The sequence below is a fragment of the Trichosurus vulpecula genome, chromosome 1 (assembly GCF_011100635.1).
Source record: "Trichosurus vulpecula isolate mTriVul1 chromosome 1, mTriVul1.pri, whole genome shotgun sequence".
NCBI classification, from domain to species: domain Eukaryota; kingdom Metazoa; phylum Chordata; class Mammalia; order Diprotodontia; family Phalangeridae; genus Trichosurus; species Trichosurus vulpecula.
Genome location: NC_050573.1, coordinates 137,900,615 through 137,928,303, shown reverse-complemented (window position 1 = coordinate 137,928,303; position 27,689 = coordinate 137,900,615). Strand labels below are relative to the sequence as shown.

At 39.5% G+C, this 27,689-nt stretch overlaps 1 protein-coding gene and 1 pseudogene across 1 annotated transcript; both read right to left on the bottom strand.

Moving 5' to 3' along the window:
* Window positions 1–9,042: 9,042 nt before the first annotated feature.
* LOC118833598 lies at window positions 9,043–9,657 on the bottom strand (annotated as a pseudogene).
* A 7,295-nt stretch (window positions 9,658–16,952) lies between these two features.
* Window positions 16,953–27,438, bottom strand: ABRA (actin binding Rho activating protein). Its single transcript, XM_036742766.1, has 2 exons — window positions 26,666–27,438; window positions 16,953–18,545 (listed from the first exon to the last, which is right to left on the bottom strand). The coding sequence occupies exons 1-2, from the start codon at window positions 27,382–27,384 to the stop codon at window positions 18,068–18,070; spliced, it is 1,197 nt and encodes a 398-aa protein (XP_036598661.1). The 5' UTR covers window positions 27,385–27,438; the 3' UTR covers window positions 16,953–18,067.
* Between the last annotated feature and the right edge of the window lie 251 nt (window positions 27,439–27,689).

Sequence of the window (27,689 nt, the reverse complement as noted above, 5' to 3'; positions counted from 1 at the left end):
CCTCCAAGAAGAACAGAAGCATTGGAAAAGAACCTTCTTTATACTTCCTTTTTGAATGCGTTCTGAGGGGTTAGGATTCTATAACACCTTCCCCCTTCAGTCTCCCGTTATGTGAAGTGGAGGCTGACAGAGCTGTGGACTTGGAATTCAAATGTGACTCTACCTCATCCCTACTCCTACCTTTTTCCTTCTAGGTTTGAAAAAAATCAGGATGGTTTTGTGTGGAAGGGGTGAAGTTTGGAAAATGGACACAAGGTTGAACTTGAACCCCACTCCTGAATTTTAAATTTTTAGTCTATATTTCAAACCCTAAGGGTTTGTTTTCTAAGGACTTCAGTTCACAATAAATAGTCTCTATTTTTTTTAATGTGTGTGAAATTCTCAAGGGAAATGGCCCCTCCTACCCTGCCCTGCCTTTAAAAAAAAGCCATGTCTGTTCTGTATTATTAATAACAGTAATTTTTAAGGATTTGTCTGTATTAAGTTATTAAAATAGTGAAACTAAAAAAAAAGCGTGGGTGCTCTCTTAACCTAGCAATACTACTAATAGGTCTAAACCCCAAAGAGATCAAAGAAAGAGGAAAAGTTTCCATATGTATAAAAATATTTTTAGCAGCTCTTTTTGTGGTATCAAAGAATTGGAAATCAGAGGGGCTTATCATCGATTGGGGAATGACTAAATATGTTGTTATATATCAATGCGATAGAACACTATTGTTTTGTAAAAAAGCAATGAAGGGGATAATGTCCAAGAAATCTGGGAAAAGTTGTATGAACTAATAGAAAGTGAAGTGAACAGAGCTAAGGGAACAATTTCTGCAATAACAATAATATTGTAAAGACAACTTTGGAAAACTTAAAATCTCTGATCATCAAAATGACTAACCACAATTCCATAGAACTCATGATAAAACATGATAGCAATTCCCAGACAGACAGGAAATGAACTCAGATTGCAAATTGAGACATCATTTTCTCAATGGGGGAAGGGCAGAGGTGCAAGAAAATTTGAATCTGAAAATAAAATTGAATTTCAAATTAAAAAAAGGTAAGGGATGTATCTTAGCTATCAAAATAATATATAGTTGAAGATCTAAAGCAGGGGTGGGGAACCTGTGGCCTCAAGGCCACATGTGGCCCTCTGGGTTCTCAAGTGCAGTCTTTTGACTGAATCCAAACTTGAAGGAACAAATCCCATTAATAAAAGGATTTGTTCTGTAAAATCTGGACTCAGTCAAAAGGCTGCACCTGGGGACCTAGTGGGCCACATGTGGTCTTGAGGCCACAGGTTCCCCACGCCTGAAAGATTTGCCATTGGAATAGAAGAAGTTACAATTGTGTTATCTTGGGAATAAAAAATAAAAATGAAATTCATGACATATATCTATCTATCCATCTATCTATCTATCTATCTATCTATCTATCTATCTATCTATCTACCTATCTATCTATATGTATGTGTGTGTGTATGAAGGGAAATTTTGACCTTTTTTGCCCCAAAGGAAAGAAAAAAATCTCTTCTATTAGTATAAAGGAGACTATCAAAATAATTTTTATTGACCCTTAATCCACGTGCAGATAACTGACTTTTTGGAAAGGGTAGCTATTAGACAGATAATACACAGGAGGCACTGGAGGTTTCAGATTCCAGCCTCTAACAGGTTCACTCATGATCTGGTCAGACAGGAAAACAGCTTCAAAGGGGTTAATAATAAGTTTTATTTTAGTCTAGTTTTGTCTAACACAGTATTGCTGATAACAGAAGCACTACAAACTCCTACAGCATTCCCTAATCACCCTTCTCTCAGGGGCCTGAGATAAGGGAGGGCAACTACCCCTAGGTCTAGATGGGGTCAATCAAGACAGGCATAACTTGTCCATCCCCTAAATCCCTTCAAGCCTCAATGGGGGCCGGTTGAGGCACACACAGATTCCCCCTCCCAAGCCTTGAAGGGCTGTCATGTAGAAGAGGGAATTTTAGTTGATTTGCAAGGGTAGAACTAGTAGCAGTGGATGGAGAATACAAGGGGTGATAAAAGGAAAAGCTTCCCTAACAATTTGAACCAACTGAAAGTTAAATGGGCTGCCACAAAAAAAGTAGTAGTGGCCACTGAAAATCTTTAAGCAACGGCTGGATTTCGACTTGCAAGGTATGATATAGACGGTATTCTTTCTGTGCTGGTTGTAAATCTCCTTTAAAGTCCCTTCCAACTCTGACGTTCTGTGGTTCTAATTAAGTTTTGTTCCTAGTAGACCAGTATTAAAGATAGTATTCCTTCCACACCCAAATGAACACTGTCCCCTTGTAGCAGTCATCATTCAATTTATTATGTATCAAGCACCAATTATGTGCGAGACATTAGGGAAATAACAACAGATCCAACATAAACTCTAGAGAAAATTCCAATATGAATTTAAATTTTAAACTTGACTGTTTTGGGGAAAAATGAGAAGTGGGAAGGAAGGGGTCAGGAAAAGAATAATGACATCATATTTATTTTAAGGGTAGCACTTGGATTAGGGCAGCTATATAGTATAGTGGATACTGGGCCTGGACTCAGGGAGACACATCTTTCTGAGTTCAAATCTGGCCTCAGACACCCTGAACAAGTCACTTAACCCTGTTTGCCTCAGTTTCTTTATCTGCAAAATGAACCGGAGAAGAAAATGGCAAACCATTCCAGTATCTTTGCCAAGAATACCCCAAATGAGGTCATGAAGAATCAGACAAAACTGAAAAATGACTAAACCACACTTAGATTGGGCCTTGAAGGAAAAGGAGGGATTTCAGCAACCCCAGTCTCCCAACAGGAGATTGAAGGGTTAGTAGATGTCCATTTCAGGCTGGGGAAAAAATGAAAACAAAATCATGGAGGCAGTAGGAAAGCAGAATGTGAACATAGGAACCATGAAAGACTCATTTGGGTGGAAGGCATACTATGTGAACCAAAGTTTTATGAGATAAGGCTGGAAAGCTTAGAGTCAGATTGGGAAGAACCTTGCTTTGGAAAGGTCAGATTCTTTTTTTTTTTTTTTTACTTTAGTAGGCAATGGGAAGTTAGTGAAGGTTTTTCTTACAACTTTTCTTTTATACTTAGAATTGTCAGAGAGGATTCTGGGAAGATGGTGGAGTAGGTCAGTCTAATGGTAATGTAAATTTGAAGATCTTTTCCACCCGTCAATAGGCCCATGTGACCTGCTTATGTCATAGGAAGCCTGAGTCACATGTGGTGGGAGGAGCTTGCTGAAGGAGTGGAACTGGAAGGGTGGGGCAGGAAATGCTCAGAGCAAGTTAGAACCTTAGGAGAAGGACACAGGGAAGGAGTGAGATAGGATTTGGGAGTGTTTGTGAGAAGGCCCCAGCAGGGGGGCTGCTATGATATTGTGCACTAACGTCTTTGCTGCTATGATGGATTGCACTTACTGGTTTTGGGACTTGGTTCTCTGGTGTCTCAATAAATGTTTTACTCCTTCTACCTTCTATACAGAGTCTCTTATATTTTGCGATACAGAACTATGCATGCATATTCACAATTTTCGTGTATGTTGTGACTATTGCCTTACTTGATACAGTCAGAAAATTTAAAGCTATCAAGATTTTCCTGCACAACAGAGATAAAATAGCATCTCTAAGCAAACATAGAACAGTGAAAACAAATAAAAGTAGGGGCAGAACAGGCGTCCTCTTGGGGCAATCCGGCAGAGGACAAAAGAAAACCTACAAGGAAGCAAAGCTTTCAACCTGACACACAATGTTTAATATATAAGCTTTCTTGAAATGATAAGTTATTGCTATATATTTTGAATCCTCTCTTAGGTTCTGCTGTGCATATGACATTTTTTTTTCTTATTTTGTACTTAAGTTTATAATGTTTCTTTTTATTTTCTTATTATATATTTAAGTTTTAGTATTTGTCTAAAATAATTTTTAAAAAAAATTTTAATTAATTAATTTTTAGTTTTCAACATTCATTTCAGCAAGATTTTGAGTTCCAATTTTCTCCCCATCTCTCCCCTCCCCCCACCCCAAGGTGGCATGCATTCTCATTACACCTTCCCCCAGTCTGCCCTCCCTTCTATCACTCCTGCATCCCCGTCCCCCTTACTTTCTCATAGGGCAAGATAGGATTCCATACCCCATTGCCTGTATATCTTATTTCCCAGTTGCATGTAAAAACAATTTTAACATTTGTTTTTAAAACTTTGAGTTTGAAATTCTCTCCCTTCTTCCCTCTCCACCCACCCTCATTAAGAGGGCAAGCAATTCAATATAGGTTATACATGTGTGGTTATGGAAAACACTTCCATAATATCCATGCTGTGAAAGACTAACTATATTTCCTTCCATCCTATCCTGCCCCCATTTATTCTATTTTCTCCTTTGACCCTGCCCCTCTTCAAAAGTATTTGCGTCTGACTATCCCCTCCCCCAATCTGCCCTCTCTTATCCCCTTCTCCTCTACTTTCCTGTAGGGTAAGATATCCAATTGAGTGTGTATGTTATTCCCTCCTTAAGTCAAATATGATGAGAGTGTAGTTGACTCATTCCTTTTTACCTTTCCCTTCTTCCCCTCCACTGTAACAGCTTTTTCTTACCTCTTTTATGTAAGATAATTTACCCCATTCTATCTCTTCCTTTCTCCTTCTCCTAATACGTTCCTCTCTCATCCCTTAATTTTATTTTTTAGATATCATCCCTTCATATTCAACTCACCCTGTGCCCTCTGTGTGTATCTGTCTATCTATCTATCTATCCATATATATATATATATATATATATATATATATATATATATATATATCTTTTCTTCCCCTTCAACTACCTTAATACTGATAAAAGTCTCATGAGTTACAAATATCATCTTTCCATGTAGGAATGTAAACAGTTCAACTTAAATAAGTCCCTTAGGATTTCTCTTTCCTGTTTCCCTTTTCATGCTTCTCTTGATTCTTGTATTTGAAAGTCAAATTTTCTATTCAGCTTTGGTCTTTTCATCAAAAATGCTTGAAAGTCCTCTATTTCATTTAATATCCATATTTTCTACTGAAGTGTTATACTCAATTTTGCTGTGTAGGTGATTCTTGGTTTTAATCCTAGCTCTTTTGACCTCCAGAATATCTTATTCCAAGCTCTTCGATCTCTTGATGTTGAAGGTGCTAGATCCTGTGTTATCCTGATTGTGTTTCTGCAATATTCAAATTATTTCTTTCTGACTGCTTACAATATTTTCTCCTTGACCTGGGAACTGCGGAATTTGGCTACAACATTCCTAGGAGTTTTCCTTTTGAGATCTTTTTCAAGAGGCAATTTGTGGATTTTTTTCAATTTCTATTTTACCCTCTGATTCTAGAATATCAGGGCAGTTCTCTTTGTTAATTTCTCGAAAGATGATATCTAGGCTCTTTTTTTTTGATCATGGCTTTCAGATAGTCCAATAATTTCTAAATTATCTCTCCTGAATTTGTTTGCCAGGTCCGTGGTTTTTTCCATTGAGATATTTCACATCATCTTCTATTTTTTCATTATTTTGGTTCTGTTTTATAATTTCTTGGTGTCTCATAAAGTCATTAGCTTCCATTTGCTCCATTCTAATTTTTAAGGAATTATTTTCTTCAGCGAGCTTTTGGACTGCCTTCTCCATTTGGCCAATTCTGCTTTTTAAGGCATTCTTCTCCTCATTGGCTTTTTGGACCTCTTTTGCCATTTGAGTTAGTCTATTTTTTAAAAATTTATTTATTTAATATTTTTAGTTTTCAGCATTGTTTTTCACAAGAGTTTGAATTACAAATTTTCCCCCCATTTCTACCCTCCCCACAACTCCAAGATGGCATATATTCTGGTTGCCCTGTTCCCCAGTCAGCCCTCCCTTCTGTCACCCCACTCCCCCCATCCCTTTTCCCCTTACTTTCTCGTAGGGCAAGATAGATTTCTATGACCCATTGCCTGTATATCTTATTTCCTAGTTGCATGCAAAAACTTTTTTTTGAACATCTGTTTTTAAAACTTTGAGTTCCAAATTCTCTCCCCTCTTCCCTTCGCACCCACCCTCCCTAAGAAGGCAAGCAATTCAACATAGGCCACATGTGTATCATTATGTAAAACCCTTCCACAATATTCATGTTGTGAAAGACTAAGTATTTTGCTCCTTCCTATCCTATCCCGTTTTGTTCAATTTTCTCCCTTGACCCTGTCCCTTTTTGAAAGTGTTCACTTTTGATTACCTCCTCTCCCTATCTGCCCTCGCTTGTATCATCCCCCCCCCCTTTTTATCTCCTTCCTCCTTCTTTCCTGTGGGGTAAGATACCCAATTGAGTGTCAAATCTGATGAGAGCAGGATTCACTCATTCCCCCTCACCTGCCCCCTCTTCCCTTCCTACAGGACTGCTTTTTCTTGCCACATTTATGCAAGATAATTTACCCCATTCTATCTCTCCCTTTCTCCCTGTCTCAATATATGCCTCTCTCATCCCTTAATTTGATTTTATTTTTTTAGATATCATCCCTTCATATTCAACTTACCCTGTGCCCTCTGTCTATACACACACACACACACACACACACACACACACACATATATATATATATATATATATATTCCCTTCAGCTACCCTAATACTGAGGTCTCATGAATCATACACATCATCTTTCCATGTAGGAATGTAAACAAAACAGTTCAACTTTAGTAAGCCCCTATGCAATTTCTCTTTCTTGATTACCTTTTCATGCTTCTCTTGATTCTTGTGTTTGAAAGTCAGATTTTCTATTCAGCTCTGGTCTTTTCACTGAGAAAGCTTGAAAGTCCTCTATTTTATTGGAAGTCCATATTTTGCCTTGGAGCATGATACTCAGTTTTGCTGGGTAGGTGATTCTTGGTTTTAATCCTAGCTCTTTTGACCTCCAGAATATCATATCTCAAGCCCTTCAATCCCTTAGTGTAGAAGCTGCTAGATCTTGTGTTATCCTGATTGTGTTTCCACAATACTCAAATTTTTTCTTTCTGGCTGCTTGCAGAATTTTCTCCTTGATCTGGGAGTTCTGGATTTTGGCAACAACGTTCCTAGAAGTCTTCTTTTTGGGATCTCTTTCAGGAGGTGATCGATGGATTCTTTCCATTTCTATTTTACCCTCTGGCTCTAGAATATCAAGGCAGTTCTCCTTGATAATTTCTTGAAAGATGATATCTAGGCTCCTTTTTTGGTCATGGCTTTCAGGTAGTCCAATAATTTTTAAATTCTCTCCCTGGATCTATTCTCCAGGTCAGTGGTTTTTCCAATGAGATATTTCACACTGTCTTCCACTTTTTCATTCCTTTGATTCTGTTTTATACTATCTTGATTTCTCATAAAGTCGCTAGCTTCCACTTGCTCCAATCTAATTTTTTTTAATATATTTAGTTTTCAGCATTGATTTTCACAAGAGTTTGAATTACAAATTTTCTCCCCATTTCTATCCTCCCCCCCACTCCAAGATGGCATATATTCTGGTTGCCCTGTTCCCCAGTCAGCCCTCCCTTCCGTCACCCCACTCCCCTCCTATCCCCTTTTCCCTTCCTTTCTTGTAGGGCAAGATAAATTTCTACACCCCATTGCCTGTGTATCTTATTTTCTAGTTGCATGCAAAAACTTTTTTTTTGTTTTTGAACATCTGTTTTTAAAACTTTGAGTTCCAAATTCTCTCTCCTCTTCCCTTCGCACCCACCCTCCCTAAGAAGTCAAGCAATTCAACATAGGCCACATGCGTATCATTATGTATAACCCTTCCACAATACTCACGTTGTGAAGACTAACTATATTTTGCTCCTTCCTAACCTATCCCCCTTTATTGAATTTTCTCCCTTGACCCTATCCCTTTTTGAAAGTGTTTGTTTTTGATTACCTCCACCCCCATCTGCCCTCCCTTCTATCATCCCCCCCTTTTTATCTTCTTCCTCCTTCTTTCCTGTGGGGTAAGATACCCAATTGACTATGTATGGTATTCCCTCCTCAGGTCAAATCTGATGAGAGCAAGATTCACTCATTCCCTCTCACCTGCCTTCTCTTCTCTTCCTACAGAACTGCTTTTTCTTGCTACTTTTATGCAAGATAATTTACCCCATTCTATCTCTCCCTTTCTCCCTGTCTCAGTATATTCCTCTCTCATCCCTTAATTTGATTTTATTTCTTTTAGATATCTTCCTTTCATCTTCAACTCACCCTGTGCCGCTCTCTCTCTCTCTTTCTCTCTCTCTCTCTCTCTCTCTCTCTCTCTCTCTCTCTCTCTCTCTCTCTTTATATATATATATATATGTATATATAGATACATACATATATACATACATACACACATATACATATATATACATAAACATATATATATGCACATTCCCTTCAGCTACCCTAATACTGAGGTCTCATGAATCATACACATCATCTTTCCATGTAGGAATGTAAACAAAACAGTTCAACTTTAGTAAGTCCCTTGCAATTTCTTTTTCTTGTTCTTTTTCTTGATTACCTTTTCATGCTTCTCTTGATTCTTGTGTTTGAAAATCAAATTTTCTATTCAGTTCTGGTCTTTTCACTGAGAAAGCTTGAAAGTCCTCTATTTTATTGAAAATCCATATTTTGCCTTGGAGCATGATACTCAGTTTTGCTGGGTAGGTGATTCTTGGTTTTAATCCTAGCTCCATTGACCTCCAGAATATCGTATTCCAAGCCCTTCGATCTCTTAATGTGGAAGCTGCCAGATCTTGGGTTATTCTGATTGGGTTTCCACAATACTCCAATTGTTTCTTTCTGGCTGCTTGCAGTATTTTCTCCTTGATCTGGGAGCTCTGGAATTTGGCAACAATATTCCTAGGAGATTTCTTTTTGGTGTCTATTTGAAGAGGTGATCGATGGATTCTTTCAATTTCTATTTTGCCCTGTGGGTCTAGAATATCGGGGCAGTTCTCCTTAATAATTTCTTGAAAGATGATAGTTAAGCTCTTTTTTTGATTATGGTTTTCAGGTAGTCCAATAATTTTTTTTTTTTTTTGCCGTAGAGGATAGACTTTATTGGACTCACACCAGCAGTCCGTGCTTCTTCAGCACCTTTGTGTATTTGTGGATTTTGCCTTCCATGTTCTTCTCAGCTTGCTTTTGTAGTTTTGTAATCTTCATTTTCTTTCTATAATGGATCTTGGCTTTCTCCTTCCTCTTCTCTTCCAATGTAGCAGTCACTGCCTGATACTTCCAGCCAAACTCATGGGCCAGGCACCCCAGATAAGCAAACTTTCTAGTTGGCTTCAGTCTGACAACTTTGAGAGCAGCTGGGACAACCATGCGTTTTCGCTTGTCGTATGGTGGGGGAATGCCATCAAACACCTTAAGGCATTCCAAAGCAGCCTGACCTCACTTGGTCTTGTGGGGAAGCATCCCTCTCACAGTCCTCCAGAAAATTCGGCTGGGGGCTCTGAAGTGATAAGGGCCTCTTGAAGGGTTTGTGTTTATTTGCTTTCGGAGGAAGGCCAGGTATTTCAGCTTGTTCCTGTAGAAGTTTCCCGAGATGTTGATGCCTTCGCAGCGAACCACGACCACCTTCCGCCCCAAAAGGACTTGCTTGGCCACGATGGCCGCCAAGCGGCCAAGAAGATGGCCCCGCCCATCGATCACTAGGACCTGCCCGTCCGCCATTGCTGACGCTGCCCGGGGAAAAGAAGCTGTCCAATAATTTTTAAGTTATCTCTCCTGGATCTATTCTCCAGGTCAGTGGTTTTTCCAATGAGATATTTTACACTGTCTTCCACTTTTTCATTCCTTTGATTCTGTTTTATACTATCTTGATTTCTCATAAAGTCGCTAGCTTCCACTTGCTCCAATCTAATTTTCAAGGTAGTATTTTCTTCAGTGGTCTTTTGGACCTCCTTTTCCATTTGACTAATTCTGCCTTTCAAGGCATTCTTCTCCTCATTGGCTTTTTGGAGCTCTTTTGCCATTTGAGTTAGTCTATTTTTTAAGGTGTTGTTTTCTTCAGTATATTTTCCAGTATTCTTTTGGGTCTCCTTTAGCAAGTCATTGACTTGTTTTTCATGGTTTTCCCACATCACTCTCATTTCTCTTCCCAATTTTTCCTCTACTTCTCTAACTTGCTTTTCCAAATCCTTTTTGAGCTCTTCCATGGCCTGAGATCAGTTCATGTTTTTCTTGGAGGCTTTTGTTGTAGGCTCTATGACTTTGTTGACTTCTTCTGGCTGTATGTTTTGGTCTTCTTTGTCACCAAAGAAAGATTCCAAAGTCTGAGACTGAATCTGAGTCCATTTTCGCTGCCTGGCCATGTTCCCAGCCAACTACTTGACCCTTGAGTTTTTGTCGGGTTATGACTGCTTGTAGGGTATAGAGTACTTTGTCCCTAGTTTGAGGGACTGCACTATTGTTTTCAGGCTTTTCCTACACAGCAAGCTCTGCCACACCAGTGCTCCTCCTCCCCCAAGAACCGCCAACCTTGACTACTACTCAGATCTGAGCAGGCTCTACACTCTGCCTTGGATCCACCACTTAATTCCTCCCACCAGGTGGGCCTGGGGCTGGAAGCAACTGCAACTGTAGTTCTGTAGCTGCACCACCTCCGCTGCCCCTGGGGCAGTAGCTGAAACGTGAACTCCTTTCACTCTGTCCCCACAGTTTTTTCCCACTAACCTTCTCTGTTGTCTCTGGTGTTTGTGGGTTGAGAAGTCTGTCAACTGCCACAGCTCACTGATGCAGGGCACTAGGGCCTGTTCTGCCCAGCTCCTGGTCTGGTTGGTCCGGGTGCAGCCTATGCTGGGCTCTGCTCTGCTCCCAGCTCCGTGTGATACACCTTACCCAGCGACCATCCAGGCTGGCCTGGGCTGGAGTCCTGCTTCCCTCTGCTATTTTATGGGTTCTGCAGTTCTAGAATTTGTTCAGAGCTATTTTTATAGGTGTGGAGGGTCCTGGGGGAGAGCTTTAGGCATGTCCCTGCTTTCCAGCTGCCATCTTGGCTCTGCCCCCTCGAGTTAGTCTATTTTTAAAGGTGTTGTTTGCCATGCCAGCACTCCTCACCCCAGGACCACCACCCAGGACTGTGACCCAGATCTAAGCAGGGCAAAGCAAGAGAATCCTGCCTCAGTGCCAGCAAAGAGATCCCTATAAACCCCTCTGATCAGGTGCTTGATCCCCCACTGTCTGTGGGCGTGGAGCTCCAAGTGATGCTGCCACCACCACCTTCACTGCCCTGGGGCTGGGGCCAGAGTGTGCTCTTCTCTCACCAACCTATACAGGGGTATGCTCATGAGAGCTGGTTGTTAAATTTTCACTGTGAACATTTATACCTCAAAAATCAGCAAATGTTACAAATCGGGATTGATTTATTATTTTGTTTATTGTTTAGATGTAACAAAGTGATGGAGGAAATGTCAATTTGTATTAAACTTAAAAGTATGTAATGCTTTTTTTTCCTTCTGGAGAGCTGGTTGTTAATATTTATGAGTATACTCTTGCATGGAAGGCAATGTAGAAATAGAGGGTAGGTGTGAGCAGGTTGCAATGTATAATCACTGAGGAACATCAAAGGAACAGGAGTAAAAGCTATAATCAGGAAATTGTATAATAAGAGAAGATGAACTGGTTATGTGATGAGAGAAAGAGATGGAAGATAGATAGCCAAAATGCTGCCCCTTCTATGCTAGCAGATTCACCTCACTACCATCTCAGTTTCTCTAATCTTCATTTTCTCCCTATCTACTGGATTTTTCCCTGTCCTCTAACAAACATACCCATGTCTCTTTTGTTCAGAAAAACCTTCCCTTGAGCCTAATTCCTTGCTATCGACTCTATATCTCTCTTTCTTTTGAAAAAAGTTACTCATATTTGGTGCCTCTACTTCCCCTCCCTCTTCTAAACCTGCAATCTGGCTTCTTACCTCATCATTCCACTGAAATTGCTCTTTCCAAAATTAATAGTGATCTTTTAATGATCAAATCTAATGGCTTTTTCTTAATCTTCATCCTCCCTGACCTCTCTGTAGACTTTGGCACTGTCAATCACCCTCTTCTAATTGATACTCTCTTCTCTCCAGGCTTTTGTTCTCCTGGTTCTCTTCCTACCTATCTGATCACTCCTTCTCAGTCTCCTTTGAAGCATTCGACACTGTGGATCACCCTTTTCATCTGGAGACTTACTCTTCTCTGGGTATTTGATGCAACCACCTCTAGGTTTCTCTCCTATGTGTCTGACACTCCCCAGGCTCCTTTCCTGAATCTTCATGTCACAGCCCTAAGGCATGGACATCCACCAAGGGCATCCACCCTCTTCCCTGTTCTTTATGCTGTCTCTTGTTGATTTCATCAGCTCTCATGGGTTCAATTATCATCTCCATGCAGATGATTTCCAGATCTATATAACCAGCCCTAGGCTTCTTCCAGAGCTTTAGGCTACATTGCCAACAGCTTATTGGACATTTTGAACTGGATGTCCCATAAGTATTTCAAACTCAAAATATCCAAAGGAAAACTCATTAGATTTTCTCCAAGCCCTCTCCTTTCCCAAACTTACTCCATTACTGTCAAAAATACTACCATCCTCTGTTACATTGTTTGTGGAGTGGTTGCATTGGTAACTAAGGTGGGGCTCCTGGTGGGGCCAATGAAGGGAGGTCTGATTACATCTTCACTCCCAAGTGGGCCAAACCCCTAGCTATTAGGTGCTAAGCCTATGTGGGCATGAAGCCCCCAGGGTCCTAAGGGGAGTTACTAATACCACAGCCAATAGTAAGACCTTAAGTTCTGGTCACTCAGATGACATTTGGTGACAGCTAAAGAGTACATAAAAAGAGAGAACAGAGCTATTTGCTTAGGGCTCTTGCTCTTGGTGGTGCGCTGATATGGAGACTCTTGGCAGCTGTAGTTAAGAGCCCTCCAGCTTGTAAACCCAGATGTTGGGACTTTGTTAAACTCTGGTAACTATGCATTGAGATTTGAATCAGACAAGGTCTGTCTGTTGATGTTTGTAATTTGTATTTGCTCTGAACTTCAGGGTGCTGGCTTTTTCCCCTGAACTAAGTGAATGATATTTGTATGCTGGATTAAAATAAGATTCTTAAGCCCTTAACGTTGCTTTCCTTAGTAAAGCAGATCAAAAAGAACCAGGGTTCGCAGCGTTCTTGTTGTCAGGCTTGTGTTGGTTTTTCACCCCCACAGCAGCTGCTAGCTGAATTGTTGAAACAGTGGTGAACTGATCCAGCCATTCTGGAGAGCAATTTGGAACTATGCCCAGAGGGCTATAAAAATGTGCATAGCCTTTGACCTGGCAATACCACTTCTAGGGCTGTATCCCAAAAAGATCACACAAGTGGGAAATGGACCAGTATGTACAAAAATATTTATAGCGGCTCTTTTTGTAGTGGCAAATAATTGGAAATCAAGGGGATACCCATCAATTGGGGAATGGCTAAACAAGTTGTGGTATATGAATTTAATGGAATACTATTGTGCTATAAGAAATGAGGAGCAGACGGACTTCCTAATAAGCTGAAAAGACTTATGTGATCTGATGCTGAGTGAGGGGAGCAGAACCAGACACACAGTATCTGTGATGACTAACTTTGATAGACTTGGCTCTTCTCAGCAATACAAGGTTCAAAGACAGCTCTGAAAGACTCATGATGGAAAAACCACATCCAGAGAAAGAATTATGGAGTCTGAATGCAGATTGAGGCAAACTATTTGCTCTTTTTTTTCTTTCTTTTTTGGTTTTGTTTCTGCTTTCTCATGGTTCATTCCATTGGTTATGATTCTTCTTTACAACTTGACTGTTGTGTAAATAAATTTAATGTGAAGGTATATGTAGAACCTATACTGGATTACATGCTGTCTTTGGTGGGGAGGGGCGAGGGTGGGGGAGAAAATTTGGAACTCAAAAACTTGTGGAACTGAGTGTTGTAAACTAAAAATAAAAAATAAATTACAAAAAAGAAAAAAAATTCCTAAAAAGTGGAAGAAGAGACAAAAAACTAAAAAACAAAACAAAACAAAACAAACTACCATCCTCCCTGTTACCCAGATTTAAAATCTAGATGTTATTTTCAACTCCTCAAGCTCATTTTCCCCATAAATATAACCATTCATCAAATTTTTTTCATTTCTACCTTTATAACATCTCTCTTAACATCTTTTTCTCTTCATTCACGCAGTCAATCCTCCAGTTTAGGTCCTTCTCACCTCTCACCTGAACTATTGCTATAGACTTTAACAAGTCTCTCTGCCTTCGATGTCTCCCCATTTCAATCTATCCTTCAAGCAGCAGCCAAAGTGATTTTCCTAAAGCATAGTTCTGACCATGTCAGGTCCCTTCTCAGTAAACTCCAGGGGCTTCAGGAACAAATATAAAGACGTTTTTGAACATTTAAATCTCTTCAGAATCCGGCCCCTTCCTCCCTTTCCAGTCTCCCCCTTTATGCACTCTACAATCTAGCCATACTGGTTTACCTGATTTTCTTCACACACAACTTTTCATCTCCCATCAACATACCTTTACAGCAGTCATCCCCCATGCCTGGAATGCACTTTCTATTTGAATTCTTGGGTTTCCACAAGACTCAGCTGAAACACCACCTTCCAGAAGAAGGCTTTACTAGTTCTTGTGCACCTCCTCTCGCCTCACCAGCTGCCATGCCTTTCTCTATAACATTGTCTTCCACCTACTCCATATGTGTCTTGTATGTGCCTTTTATATACCTGCTATTTCCAGCATTAAAGCGTAAGCAGCTTGAAAGCAAGGACTGCTTTTGCCTTTCTTTGAATCCCCAGCCCTTAGCACAGTGTCTTCATATAGCGAGCAGTTAATAAATACTGCTTAATTGAGTGATTGATACCTATGATGATTAAATCCAATTCGTAGGGAAACCAAAGCCAAATGAAAGTGTTCTATTGCTGGCTAGTCACTGTTGGAAACACATGGTTCCCAACAGATATGTTTTCTACAACTATGAGGTAATGTAGAGGAGAGAGTTACAGATAACTCTAAGGTTATAGATACGGGAGATGGGATAAATTGTATTGCTAGTGACAAATTAGGGGGCAGCTAGATGGCGCAGTGAATAGAGTGCTGTACCTGGAATCAGGATACTCATCTTCCTGGATTCAAATCCAGCTTCAGACATTTACTAACTGTGTGAACCTGGGCAAGTCATTTGCCTTGTTTGCCTCAGTTTCCTCATCTTTGAAATGAGCTGGAGAGGGAAATGGTAAACCACTCTAGTATCTTTTCCAAGAAAACCCCAAATGGGGTCATGAAGAGTTGGCCACGATGGAACTACTGACCAACAACAAAATGACAAGATAGAATGGAGTCAAAAGATGAAACAAGTTTAGGGGGGGAAAGTAAGTAAGTTCAGTTTTAGACATGCTGAGTTTGAAGTTTGATACAAAGCAGCATAAATGTAATCCCTCTTCCATATGATAACCCTTCTAATAAATTGAATGATGAGAACGTGTTCCCCAGGCCACGTTCCAATCTCCAAGTCTTCTACAGGTTAAGCATCACTACTTTATTCAGGCAGATCTCAATGATATGATTTTGAAAGACCTCCCCATCCTGATTATCGTCCTAGCTTATGCTTCTTTTAATGTGAAGCCTTGAACTCAATATACTTCGAATTGCATTTCTCAACCATAGTGATTGGTTTCCACTAAGTTATCCATACCCATACGTACACCCTCATTTGGCATCCCTTCTGACCAACAGTAGAAATGCAACCAATTGGCTTCTGGACTGCAGTCTATCTGTGAATCACATACTCAACCCAAACCATCTGGTTACCTATAAAAGCTTCAAACAATAACCTTCGTCTCAGTTACATGGTATCCTAAACAATTATGTTTTAAATTGGCCATACATTAATAATCCAGGTACTAAAAGACAGAGGTCTTCTCTAGTTATTAGGAGCCTTTACCAAAGCTTGCTTACCTGAAGGGCATTACAAGAAGTCAAATAAGTCAATATTTTTCTAACTTTGCAGTATGTCTCATGCAAGAAGGTGACTATATGGAGTTTTCTTTATATATGCTTTATCCACAAATTGAAACACAGAAACACAAGAATGTGTTGAAAAACAGTCTTTATTCCTGGATATTTTGCTGCTAAAGTTTGACATGAGTTTTATCATTGGGGTAGAATGGTACATTCTGCTGATCTTATTAAACACACACACGTTAAAAATTTTTTGTAATAATTTTTGTTTTGTTCAAACTCCATTGAAAGAAAAATGTACACCTTTTCTTCATTAAGAAGACATTTGAACTTTCAGTTTGAAAGAGAACCTCCTTAGCAGAAAGACATAAATAACCCCTCAGAAATCTCTGACTCAGACTGGCATTTTCCCCTGCCTGTGTGCTCACATTACATTGCTGACTGGTCATTGTTACAAAGGGAAGTATCTTGTGATTACATAGTCCTTGTAATTATGAAATATTTTAATTCATACTAGAAATTATACTTTGAAGGTAGTCTTAGATGCCTCCTCAGTAACCTTTGCTAAATCTTGAAGAATTACCTAATCCCACATATCATGTCATCAGTTCCACTCCTCATGTGATAGATATTTCACTTGTCATCATTTGTGCTCCATTTATAGGAGGGAAATGCCCTCTTTCCATTTTATTCCTGGAACTTGAGATGATATATGAAATTATTTCTCTACATTAACAAAGAAACATCCACCATGAACTAATGCTGTTGGAAGTTGTCTTTGTCCTGCTGTTTGAGTGCTATTTTTAAAGCTTTGTTATTTGACATTAGGAAGGCAGGGTCATTTCTCTATTTAAATTGTTTTGAGAATGTTTCTTGAAAAAATAGAAGTTTAAATTAAGTTTAACTTTAAAAACTTTTTTACTAATCTTTTTTTTTTGTCAAATTTTCTGGAGGCAGAACAGAAGAAAAAATTCTCGGTCATTTGCAATGAAATCACAAGATGTTACTGATGTTTCACAAATTTTTATGTACATATTATTATAATACATATCATGATCCACATATTTCTATAGAGCCATAAGCTCCGGGAACTCATGAAACTTGAGGGCAGGGACTGTTTTGTCGCTATATCTTATCCTTGAAAATGGTAGTCCCTTAATAAATGTTTTTTGAATTGGATTGAGGAATTATCCTGTCCCTGTTGGGTATTTGACCCCTGTTGTCCTAAACATCAAATAATGGAAAGTGTGCAAGAGACATGGCACCCAATGAGTAGGCCACGTGGAAGGAGCATGGCAAGACTCCTGGAGGCTTGCCCAGCAGCCTGAGCTCATAATGGGAGCCCCAAAGGATGTCAGGATCATATTTAATGACTTTAGGGTCCGTAGGGTGCTATAATTCCTAGAAAACAATATACATAAAATAGTTTAAATCAAGTTTAGGTTTATTTTAACCACTATTAACAAGAGATCCTTCAGTGGTACCAAAAAAAAATGGACACACTTCAAAAATTTATGGTTCTAGAAACAGTGTTGGACTTGGAGTCAGAAAAATGGGTCTGAGTCTCACCTTACCATTAGTACTAGCTGTGTGGGCTTGGCTGAACCACAACCTCTCTGAGCCTGTTTTCTCATCTGGAATAGTGATATTCGTACTACTTGCTTAGAGGAGTAATCTTGAGGATCTAATGAGATGATGGAATGATAGAATTGTAAACTGGTCTTCTTGCTATTTCTGCTATTGTTTGTGGCATTCCTGGCCTTTTCCTCTTGTGAGTATTCTTAATCCTTATTATTTATACCTTTGCTTAACACTCATCGACACTTCTGCATTAAACAGCCAGTGGTTTTAGATCAGAAAGTGGCTTATGCCATTTGGATAAAAATAGCCATTCAAATATAAGTGGCATTATTAAATAATATTAACCATTTGTGTCTATTTTCTCAAATGTCCCAAGATTTCTCCTAGATGAAAGTGGATCCAAATTACCACAAAGTTGTGAAAATAAATAATCTAATATTTGCAAGTCTGATACTCAGTAGCTTGCATTTACATCTCTCCTCCATTTGTAGTTAATATCAAGATAAGATGGATCCTGTGATTCACTCATATGGCTATAAGATCATGCCAAGAGTGTAATCACCACATCATCATCTCGGCCTTGCCATAGCATTTCTCCTTCAAAGTGAACTAGTCCATGTTTCCTGGCTCTCATAAGAATGCCCACCACCTTATCAGAAATCCGTACATATCTGTCAAAGAGTTCCCCAAAAGTAACTTGGATTTTGCCATCCTGTCTATGGCGGGCCATGGTTCGGATGATAAAGCATAAATCCATGATTTCCCGGTAGATGTGTTCTTCTGCTCTCTTGGCCCGTTCAGCAGTTTTTGTTCCCTCTTTGGGGCGTCCGTAGCCCTCGTCCCCTTTGTGCAGACGGGTGGACATGGCCAGCTCATGATCAAACTCTTCGCTAAAGGGATTCAGCTTTTGCGACTGCAGATGCTCATCAGCCCATTTTTGCCATCTCCCCCTCATGCTGTTCACTTGGCTGTATCTCCTCTGGGCCTTGCTGCTGAGGTTCTCTGCAAACCGGCTTGCCCTGAAAAGTGAGAAAGGAAATAGTTCCAACACCAAGGGATATCAAAGTTATCAAAAAAGTCTTCTATGATAATCCCCTTCCCTCTCTTCACCCTGCAGTACTTATTTAAGAATCACAAGGCAAATGCAGTTTTGAAAATTTATATGTAAATCTATTTTAGAAATGGAATCACTTTTAAAGGACCTGCACAAGTCATTTAACCTCCCCGTGCCTCAGTTATAACATGAGGAAGTTAGACTCATTGGCCTCTAATGTCCTTTCCATCTCAAAATGTCATGATCCTATGACTTTTGAGAGGAGTCCTTTTGTAATCATAAATGATTATGTAACTTCCCTTCACTGTGTCTGTTTTTAAATTTAAAAAAGATTTATTGGATTTTTCAAATCCAGGGTGCACACATGTACATATATCACTGGTTTGTAATATTCATGATCATCAGTCCCCCAAAGCTTAACCAGCAAATACAAATGCTGTTCTGGAGGATATTAGATTGTTAACCATAAAACAAAATTTTGATACCAGCAAAAAGCACCAGAAAACTAATCAATACAAGAACTATGCAGACAACCCTAGAAAAGACAGAAATAACTCTCTAAGTTATGTATTCAATTCTTATTTGCTCAGTGACAACAATAAATGTGTCTTGAGTATTTGTTTCATTTAATGGAATGGTTTGGGTCAAATTAAGGGTAGCTAGGTGGATAGAGTGCTGGGTCTGGTGTCGGGAAGACTCCTTTTCCTGAGTTCAAATCTGGCCTCCAACACTTACTAGGTGTGCGGCCATGGGGGCAAGTCACTTAATCCTGTTTGCTCCAGTTTCTCAACTATAAAATGATTTGGAGGAGGAAATGGCAAACCACTCCATTATCATTTTGCCAAGAAAACCTCAAATGGAGTCAGAGTCAGACATGACTGAAAAGATGCCTGAATAACGACTGACCTTGGGGTCAATTCAATTAAACCATCCTTCGGTCATGCACAGATCTTAATAAATATTTATTTAAAAGAATGGATTGTGTAATTTCGTTGATATTTTCATTCCATTTGACACTGTAGTGCCAAATATGAATACTCATACTTTTATCTCTGTCAAAATGAGAATGATAACCACTAGATGGCAGATTTTCACTAAATCTAGGGTTGAATTTTTCAAACCATGAGACCTCTATCCAGTGCTCTATTTTCATACTTATTTTTTTCCCTTTGCAAAAATTAAAATTATTGAATTTGCTACATACAATATATTTTACAAGTGTCCAAATCATAGTCTCTTAAGATTTGAGGAAAAAATGACTTTCCTCCACTCAATAATTAGAGATTTATTATATTTTTTCTTGGTCAGCTAATAGACTCGATACAGTTTCCCTTTTATAAACAACAGTGAGACTGAAATTGTGAATACTGAGTCTGTATAAAATAGTAAACAATCAAAATTACCACGAAACATTGAGAATCAGGGAATTGGCCTATATAACTCAAGATGACTTTTTGAATCTAAACAAAAATAGTTTCTTCAGTCACCTAATGTCACAGGCTCTGATAACCAAGATTTTTCTAAATTAGCCAATAAGCGTGCATTAAAAGTCTGCTATGTGCAGGGTGCTGTATTATGAAACTTCAAGAAAGAAATCTTGGAATTCTGATATTGCTTTATTCATTCAAGAAACCTTCTCATTCCTTTCTCAAAATTCTTTGCTGTTAACAATCTCAAAATAATTCCACGTTTTTAGAGGCATATGTGTTTGAGTTCAGGGTTCTTGCTTTAACTTGATGGTTATCTAGCATTTGCATAGTGCTTTAAGGTTCACAAAATATTTTACAAGTGTTATCTGATTTAATCTTCTTTACTACCCAGCAAGGTAGGTACTATTATTATTCCCAGTTTTGTGGATAGGAAAACTGAGGCTAAGAAAGGTTAAATAACTTGCCCAGGGTCACACAGCTAGTATGAAGAATTTGAGCTCAGGTAGTCTTGACTCCCGAGTGCTGCACGCCATCCAGAATGGCACCTAGATGTGACTGTCCAAGGAAGTTCGAAAAGGATATCAGAGATAATGATTATGAAACTGATTTGGAAGAATAGCACATGGAAGGCACAGTTTTATATATTTATAACATTAAAAGAAGACTGGTCTTGAAGTAAGGAGTTTTGGATTAATATTCAGATACTTACTAGCTGTGTGACCTTACATTTAACTTCTCCTGAACCTTAGTTTATTCATTTCTATAGTGAATCACAGGATCACAGATATGGCCCTTTCTTCCACTCCCTGCCCTCCTCCTCCCCAGTCAGACAAGAAAGCAGATGAAAACCAAAGGAAACTGTTTAAAAAATACATAGTCTGGTCTTCAGAAAAACAGGTTAGTTCCTTTCCATCTGGACAGACCTCTTCTCATGTTCTCCATTGAGTTTTCCTAAGAAAAAATAGCTAGATGGAGAAAAACAGCCCTGGCCAGTAGCAAAGAGACTTTATTTAAAATCCCAGCAGGAGAGTCTTAGAAACAAGGCATTTCTAAAAACCTGTGGAGGCAAAAGTACAGAAAACCTGTGGGAGTCACTGGAAAAATGGAAGTGTGAAGAAAAAGTTAGGAAGAACATGGTAGCAGAGGGAAAAGTGAAAATTGGATCCTAACCTGGTTTTGGTCAGAATTTTAACAGGGAATAAGGTGATAATTTAGACAGTCAGTAGGGAGATAGTTTGGTTGGAAAAGTGAGAATCATATTTGGTTAGAAAAGAAATAATGGAAATTTAATGTGAATAGAAGGATGCTAAAACATACTAGAATAAAACAAATGAGAAAAGTGAATTCTCTCCACTCAATACTAAAATTTCACTATTTAATAGAATTGCTTTTGGTCTCTATCTGCTTTCTTTAAATTCCAATTATCTTCATAGGGGGAATAGACTTTTTAAATAGGGTGGTTGTCAAACTACCTATTTGACCAGTTCACCTGAATGCTGTGATTGGAAAAGGGAGGAGGATGCAGGAAGACATAGACAGCATCTCTTCTCTTTCATTAACTGTGTCGAGACAGATTTGTTTTTGTCTACAACCTGAGGAAAGCCTCAGCCACCTTAAACCTATTTTTTTCTTACTTGGATGTTTTAAATTTATAAAGCCCTCAGATAATCAATAGCACTTAGATTTATTTCCATTTATTTGAGAGATGGAGCTGGTGGGACCTGGAAATGAAAGCTTTTTTTCAAAGTCGATCTCTTAACATAGCTGGCTCCCTGCTCCCAGCTGTAGGCACCAGCAGTCTTGGTTATAAACACCATGTGAGAGTCTCAATAGGCAGTCTTGGAATTTAGATTTCTGGAGAAGCAGCCTGGACTGGCCTAGAATTACCTCTGACATTCAGGGATGCTGATATAAACTGATTTCTAGTACCACATGTTCTCATTAAGGATAGAGGTGGGTGCAGAGGATGGGGAATAGAGAAGCTAGGAAAGACATTAAAGGTAATCAGTGCTCTTGCATAGATCTCAGACACAAGAAAAAAGTAGTGGTAATTGGGTCATACTGGCTACATTATTCAAATCATAGTAGACCTTGTATTAGGGCTGACTTTGTCTTTTCTCTGATTATGCTATCCAAAATTAATATGAAGAAAGGGGGAAAATCCAGATCTTATACAACTATAAAATATTAGAATTGGAAGAGCAAGGGTAGCGATCCCTGCCAGCCCTCTCATGTTATAAATGATAGAACCAAGACTCAGAGAAGTTAGATTTTATAAAGTTCATACTTTGAGCTGGTGGCAATGTTAAGATTAGAATCCATGTCCCTAGACTCTCAGTTCACTGATCTTTCCACCAGACTAGCTGCTTCCTTTTCATAGCTTTATAGACCAAAAGCATGTGAGAGTATTGAGCATTTGAGCTTAATTGTATTTACAGTTTTTTTGGGTTTTTTTTGGTCTACACCTATGATTTTGTTGGTAAAAGGAATTGTTATCTACCAATTTAGGTTGGATCCCTGGCCAATAGTCTTGGAACAGGAGTTCTTAACTTTTGTGTGTGTGTGTTCATGTACTTAATCTGGCAGCCTAGTAAAGTCTATGGACCTTTTCTCAGAAACACATTCTGAACTGCAAAAAAAGTATATAAGATTCCAAAGGAAATCAACTATGTTAAAATATGCTTATAAAAAATGATGTGTTAAAACCTCATAGATTCCAGGGTAAGAATCTCTGTCTTAGAGAATTGCTGAGAATGCTGAAAGATGTCTTGTCCAGGTCATGCAGCCAATATGTATTAGACTTGAACCCAGATCTTCCTGGCTTGGGGATAGCTCTTGATTCTGTCCTTGGTATTCATACACCTTTCACGGGTCAAAAAGAGCTGAGTCCATCAATGTGATGCTCTTTCCACTGATACAGATAGCCACCCTTGCATGTCTTCCTTAGTAGACAATTTCATGGGTTGTAGGGTAGGACTAGCCTTGTGGTCTTACTGGTATAGGGAACTCCTGGTCAAACTTCCTCTTCCAATGCTGATTGGTATGTTCTGTGAAACTCAGCATCTGATGCACTGAGAAGTTAAGTGACTTACCTAGGGTCACAAAACCTGTATATATCAGAGCAAGGCAAGCTTTCTAGCCACTAAGCAACACTGCCTCTCATGGATTGTTTGGGCTGGAAAAAAAGATCATCACCTAACTAAAAAAGTTAGTATCCAACTTTCTGATGATCACTAAATATCTCTGAGCTCAGCTAGACTGGTCCTCAGCATGACAGACACAGAATTCCTTGATGAGTCTGTTTTCAATGCATTTTGAGCTGAGTAAGAGCCTAAGTTTGTGGCCTTGCCTTTGAGAGTCTGGGCTCATCTCTGTGCCGATGATGAGAAATCAAAGCATAACTTTGGTGGGATATAGAAATGAAAATTCTTTTTTTTAAACTTTTAAAAATGTGAAACTTTAGGTATCCACATAAAATAAGGTGATATATTTTGTTCTCCATGTTTCTTCAGAGCATTAAACTTTTAGTGAGATCACATAAATGGTGGGTGTGTGTTTCCCATATTTTGAGCCACTATGAACCCAGAGCTGAAATGTAAAATAGAAGAGTTGCACTAAAATAAAAGGTATTTTTCTTGATTACAAAACAATTTTCACCTGATTCTTTTTTTTGGAAAATGTCTAGTATATCCAGGGTCTTGCTAAAATTGGGTCTTTCAGTTTTGATAAACCAAATGGCTTTGTTCATAGTTTAGTTGGACTGGTAGTTAGGAGGCCTGGATTCAAATTCGGCCTGAGACACTATTTGGGTAACCACAGGTGAGTCCTCAAACCTTGCCCCCAACCTTAATTTCTTCAACCATGAGATGGTAATAATAGTATCTCCCCCCACTTACCTCATAAGGGTATGGGAAGAAAACACCGTAACTACGAATCATTAAAGAAACATAAGTTTGTGTTATTGTTCTAAAAGTCTATGAACTTGGGATAGAGTGCCAGGACTGGAGTCAGGAAGGCTCATCTTTGTCAATTCAAAACCGGCCTTGGACTCTTACTAGCTATGTGAATCTGGACAAATCAGTTAACCCTGTTTTCCTCAGTTTCTTCATCTTTAAAAGAAGCTGAAGAAGGAAATGGCAAACCACTCCAGTATCTTTCCCAAGAAAACCTCAAAATGAGGTCACAAAAAGTCAGATGTGATCAAAATGACTGAACAACAAACAACATGAGAGGCAATGTGGTATAGAAGATAGCTGGACTTATAGCGAAGAAGATCTGGGTTCAAATCCCATCCCTGACATATAATGTCTTTATGACCCTGTGCAAGTAATTTAACCTCTTGGTACTCTGGGCAACTTTCTAAGACTATAAGGTACAGAGGGACTTGCATTGGTAGAGGGAACCTTCTTGCCTAGGAATTTCTTAGACCAATGAAATCACAGATCTATTCCTACTCTTTAAGAACTGAGCAAAATATTTTATTTCCTTCTACAAAAGGGTCCAATGTACATCTCTGTGATTCCATTAAGGGAAAGACCCCTAAAAGCAGTCAGCAAAAAAAGTACATTACTATCTTGGAAGGAAGTAAAATCTCGTAGAGATTCTGTGCCCCGTGGATATTACTTGAGCAATTTTATAGAATAAGTCAGAGGCAGGGCAGGTATTCCCCAGTTAATTGACAGCCTCCTGCATCTTGTTTGCCATTCTCCAAAGGAATGAGGTATTTCAGTAAGGAATTGTTGAGCTGAATCACATACTTCATTAAGAATGAATACAGGTGGCTTTAGCTTTCCTGAGGATGTAGATTAGAGGCTTGGCTCAAAATAGAAAGCAGAAACCCAATATTGTGGGCACTTCTTTAAGTGGTATGTATAGGTCTTTTACAGGCAGCTAGGTGGTGCAGTGGATCGAGTGCCAGGCATGGAGTCAGGAATACTCATCTTTCTGAGTCCAAATCTGGCCTCAGATACTTATTAGCTATGGGACCCTAAGCAAGTTACTTAACCCTATTTACCTCGGTTTCCTTATCTGTAAAACGATGTGGAGAAAGAAATGGCAAACTACTCTAGTATCTTTGCCAAGAAAACCCCAAATGGGGTCACGGAATTCAACATAACCCAACAATAGTAGGGCAGCTAGGTTGTACAGAGGATAGTGTGCCGGACCTGGAGTCAGGAGGACTCATCTTCCCAAGTTCAAATGTGGCCTCAGATACTTAGTAGCTGTGTGTCCCTGGGCAAGTCATTTAACCCTGTTTGCTTCAGTTTCTTCATTTTTAAAATGAACTGAAGAAGGAAATGGCAAACCAGTCCAATATTTTTTGCCAAGAAAACCTCAAACGAGACCATGAAGATTCAGATTCGACTGAAACAACTGAACAACAACAACAAAAATGTGTCTTTAAGGGAACACAGACCAAAGACATCATGGTGTGGAAAAAAGAGCAGTAGGTTTGGAGTGAAGAGACCTAACAATTTAATGCAATGGAAAGTGTGCTAGGTTTGGAATTCAGTGAACCTGGGTTTGAATTGCAGGGCTGGCACTCAATCCTTGGATGACCTTGGGCACAGAGTGCACTGACCTCTTTGGACCTTGTCATGAAAGAGTTGGACCAGGGGGCTGTCCACCTTGAAACAGATGAGCCTAAGATCCTGCACTGAACAGTTTACAAAATCTAAATGTTCTCAGCTCTGTAAGAAGGAGATAATACTTAGACTACCTAACTCACTTACAAGGTGCTTGTGAGAAAAGTATTCTCAAAACTCTGGAGCTCTAAACATATGTGAAATAGAATTGATGTATATGCAAACTATATATGCACATGTTATAAATATATATATATATTATATATGTGTGTGTGTGTGTGTGTGTGTGTATGTGTATGCATGTACCTATATTTCCTCTAAGGCTGTGTTTTATCAGTGCAGGGAATTCTCTGCATGAAAATTCCCTTCACTCATGAAACTTAATAACTGGCCTGAAACTTTTAGGCAGAGAGTTCCCTGGTGGCCCTGAGAGGTTTAGTGAGTTGCCTGGTGTCACAGAGCCTATTTATGTAAGGTAGCTAGGTGGTACAGTAGATAGAGTACTGGACCTGGAGTCATGAAAGACCTGAGTTCAAGGCTTGCCTCAGGCACTTAGTAGCTGGGTGGCCCCAGGCAAAGGCACTTAACCTCTCCCTACCTGTTTCCCCATCTGTAAAATGGGGACTATAATAGCACCCGCCTTAGAGAGTTGTGAGGACCAAATGACACATGTTAAGAACTTTGCAAACCTTAAAGTTCTTTCTAAATGATAGCTATCAGTATTAATGTATCAGCAGTAGAGGTTGAGCCTGGATCTTTCTGTTTCCAAGGCAAGACTTCTATCCACTAGGCTGTCTCTATTTCATAATAAAACATGCATTTTTAATTCATGGGCCTATCTCAGAACCAACAGCTTTTGTCTCATTGAGAAAGAAAGGAAGGAAGGAAGCAAGGAAGTGAGAAAGGAAGAAAGGAAGAAAGAAAGGAAGTAAGGAAGAAAGGAAAGAGGAAAGGAAGGAAGGAATAAAGAAAGAAGAGAAATATAGCACTCTCCTGTCTGCTGTAGACCTAGAGAGTCTCTTTCCAGGGGAAAAAAAATGGCCATGCTAGTGTAGCATGAATTCACTTACTGGGAAGGCATGGGTCGTTTAATCCTGGCTGCAGTCACGTGGTCTCCTTCCTGCTTGTTGACTTCCTGCTCTAGCCGATCTTCAGAATCCCCTCCATATCCACTGTCCTCAGTGTCTATGCTATCACTTCGACTAGAAGGTTCCTCTTGCTCTATTTCTTTCCAGCCTTTGGTCAGTTCTGAGACCAGGTTCAAGCACTTCCTCCTCCTGGTTGGAGAAGTATGGCTATTCAGGATCTTGTCAATGTCATCCAAGTCTTTTCCTTCCTGCCAGGATTCAGAGTTGGTCCCATCGTTCTCGTATCTGCAGCTGAGAAGGCTCATGTCCCCTCCTCTCTCATAGACTTTGTTGACCACTGTTTTGGTTACCTCCTTCCTTTTAATGTGGGTCTCCCCAGGTTCATCATCAGCTAGGTTGTTTAAACACTCCCTGTCTCCATTTGAAAATGGCTTTGCCAACAGGCACCTCTGACCTCCTCCTATACTTTGTTTTTCCTGGAGGGACCCTAATGGTTTTGTATTCTTGTTCTCTTTGGGTGACTCACCTGGCTCCTTAGCCCCACCAGGCAGCCACCCTGGAGGTTCTTGGGCTTGCCTTGTACTATTCTCATTGGCCCACTGCTGCCAGCCTCGAGCTAGACTTATAACTAGAGAGGCTGTCCGGATCTTCTTTATCGCTCTTTGAGCTGGCTTCTCCTTTGGTTTTTCTTCAGGAGCCATGCTTCTTTCTCTCTTCTCCTATCTTTGTCCTGTCAATCGCCCTGAGTGAATGACATTAAACACAATAGTGTGGTTGGGATTTAAATAGAAGTAGAATGTGTGGGGTGGGAAGGAGGATCTGGTGACGATGGAAACTATGTCAGGCATTTCTCTCCAAGATACAGTGCCTTAGATGTGACAGGGTTCTTTTTTTAAACCACCCTGGCTTGCAATTCATCCTGGCAGGTGGATATTACAGATGGTGAAGACTGGTGACATAGAGGGATGAAGAGCCCCAGTGGAAATTATGAGATCTGATAATCTCT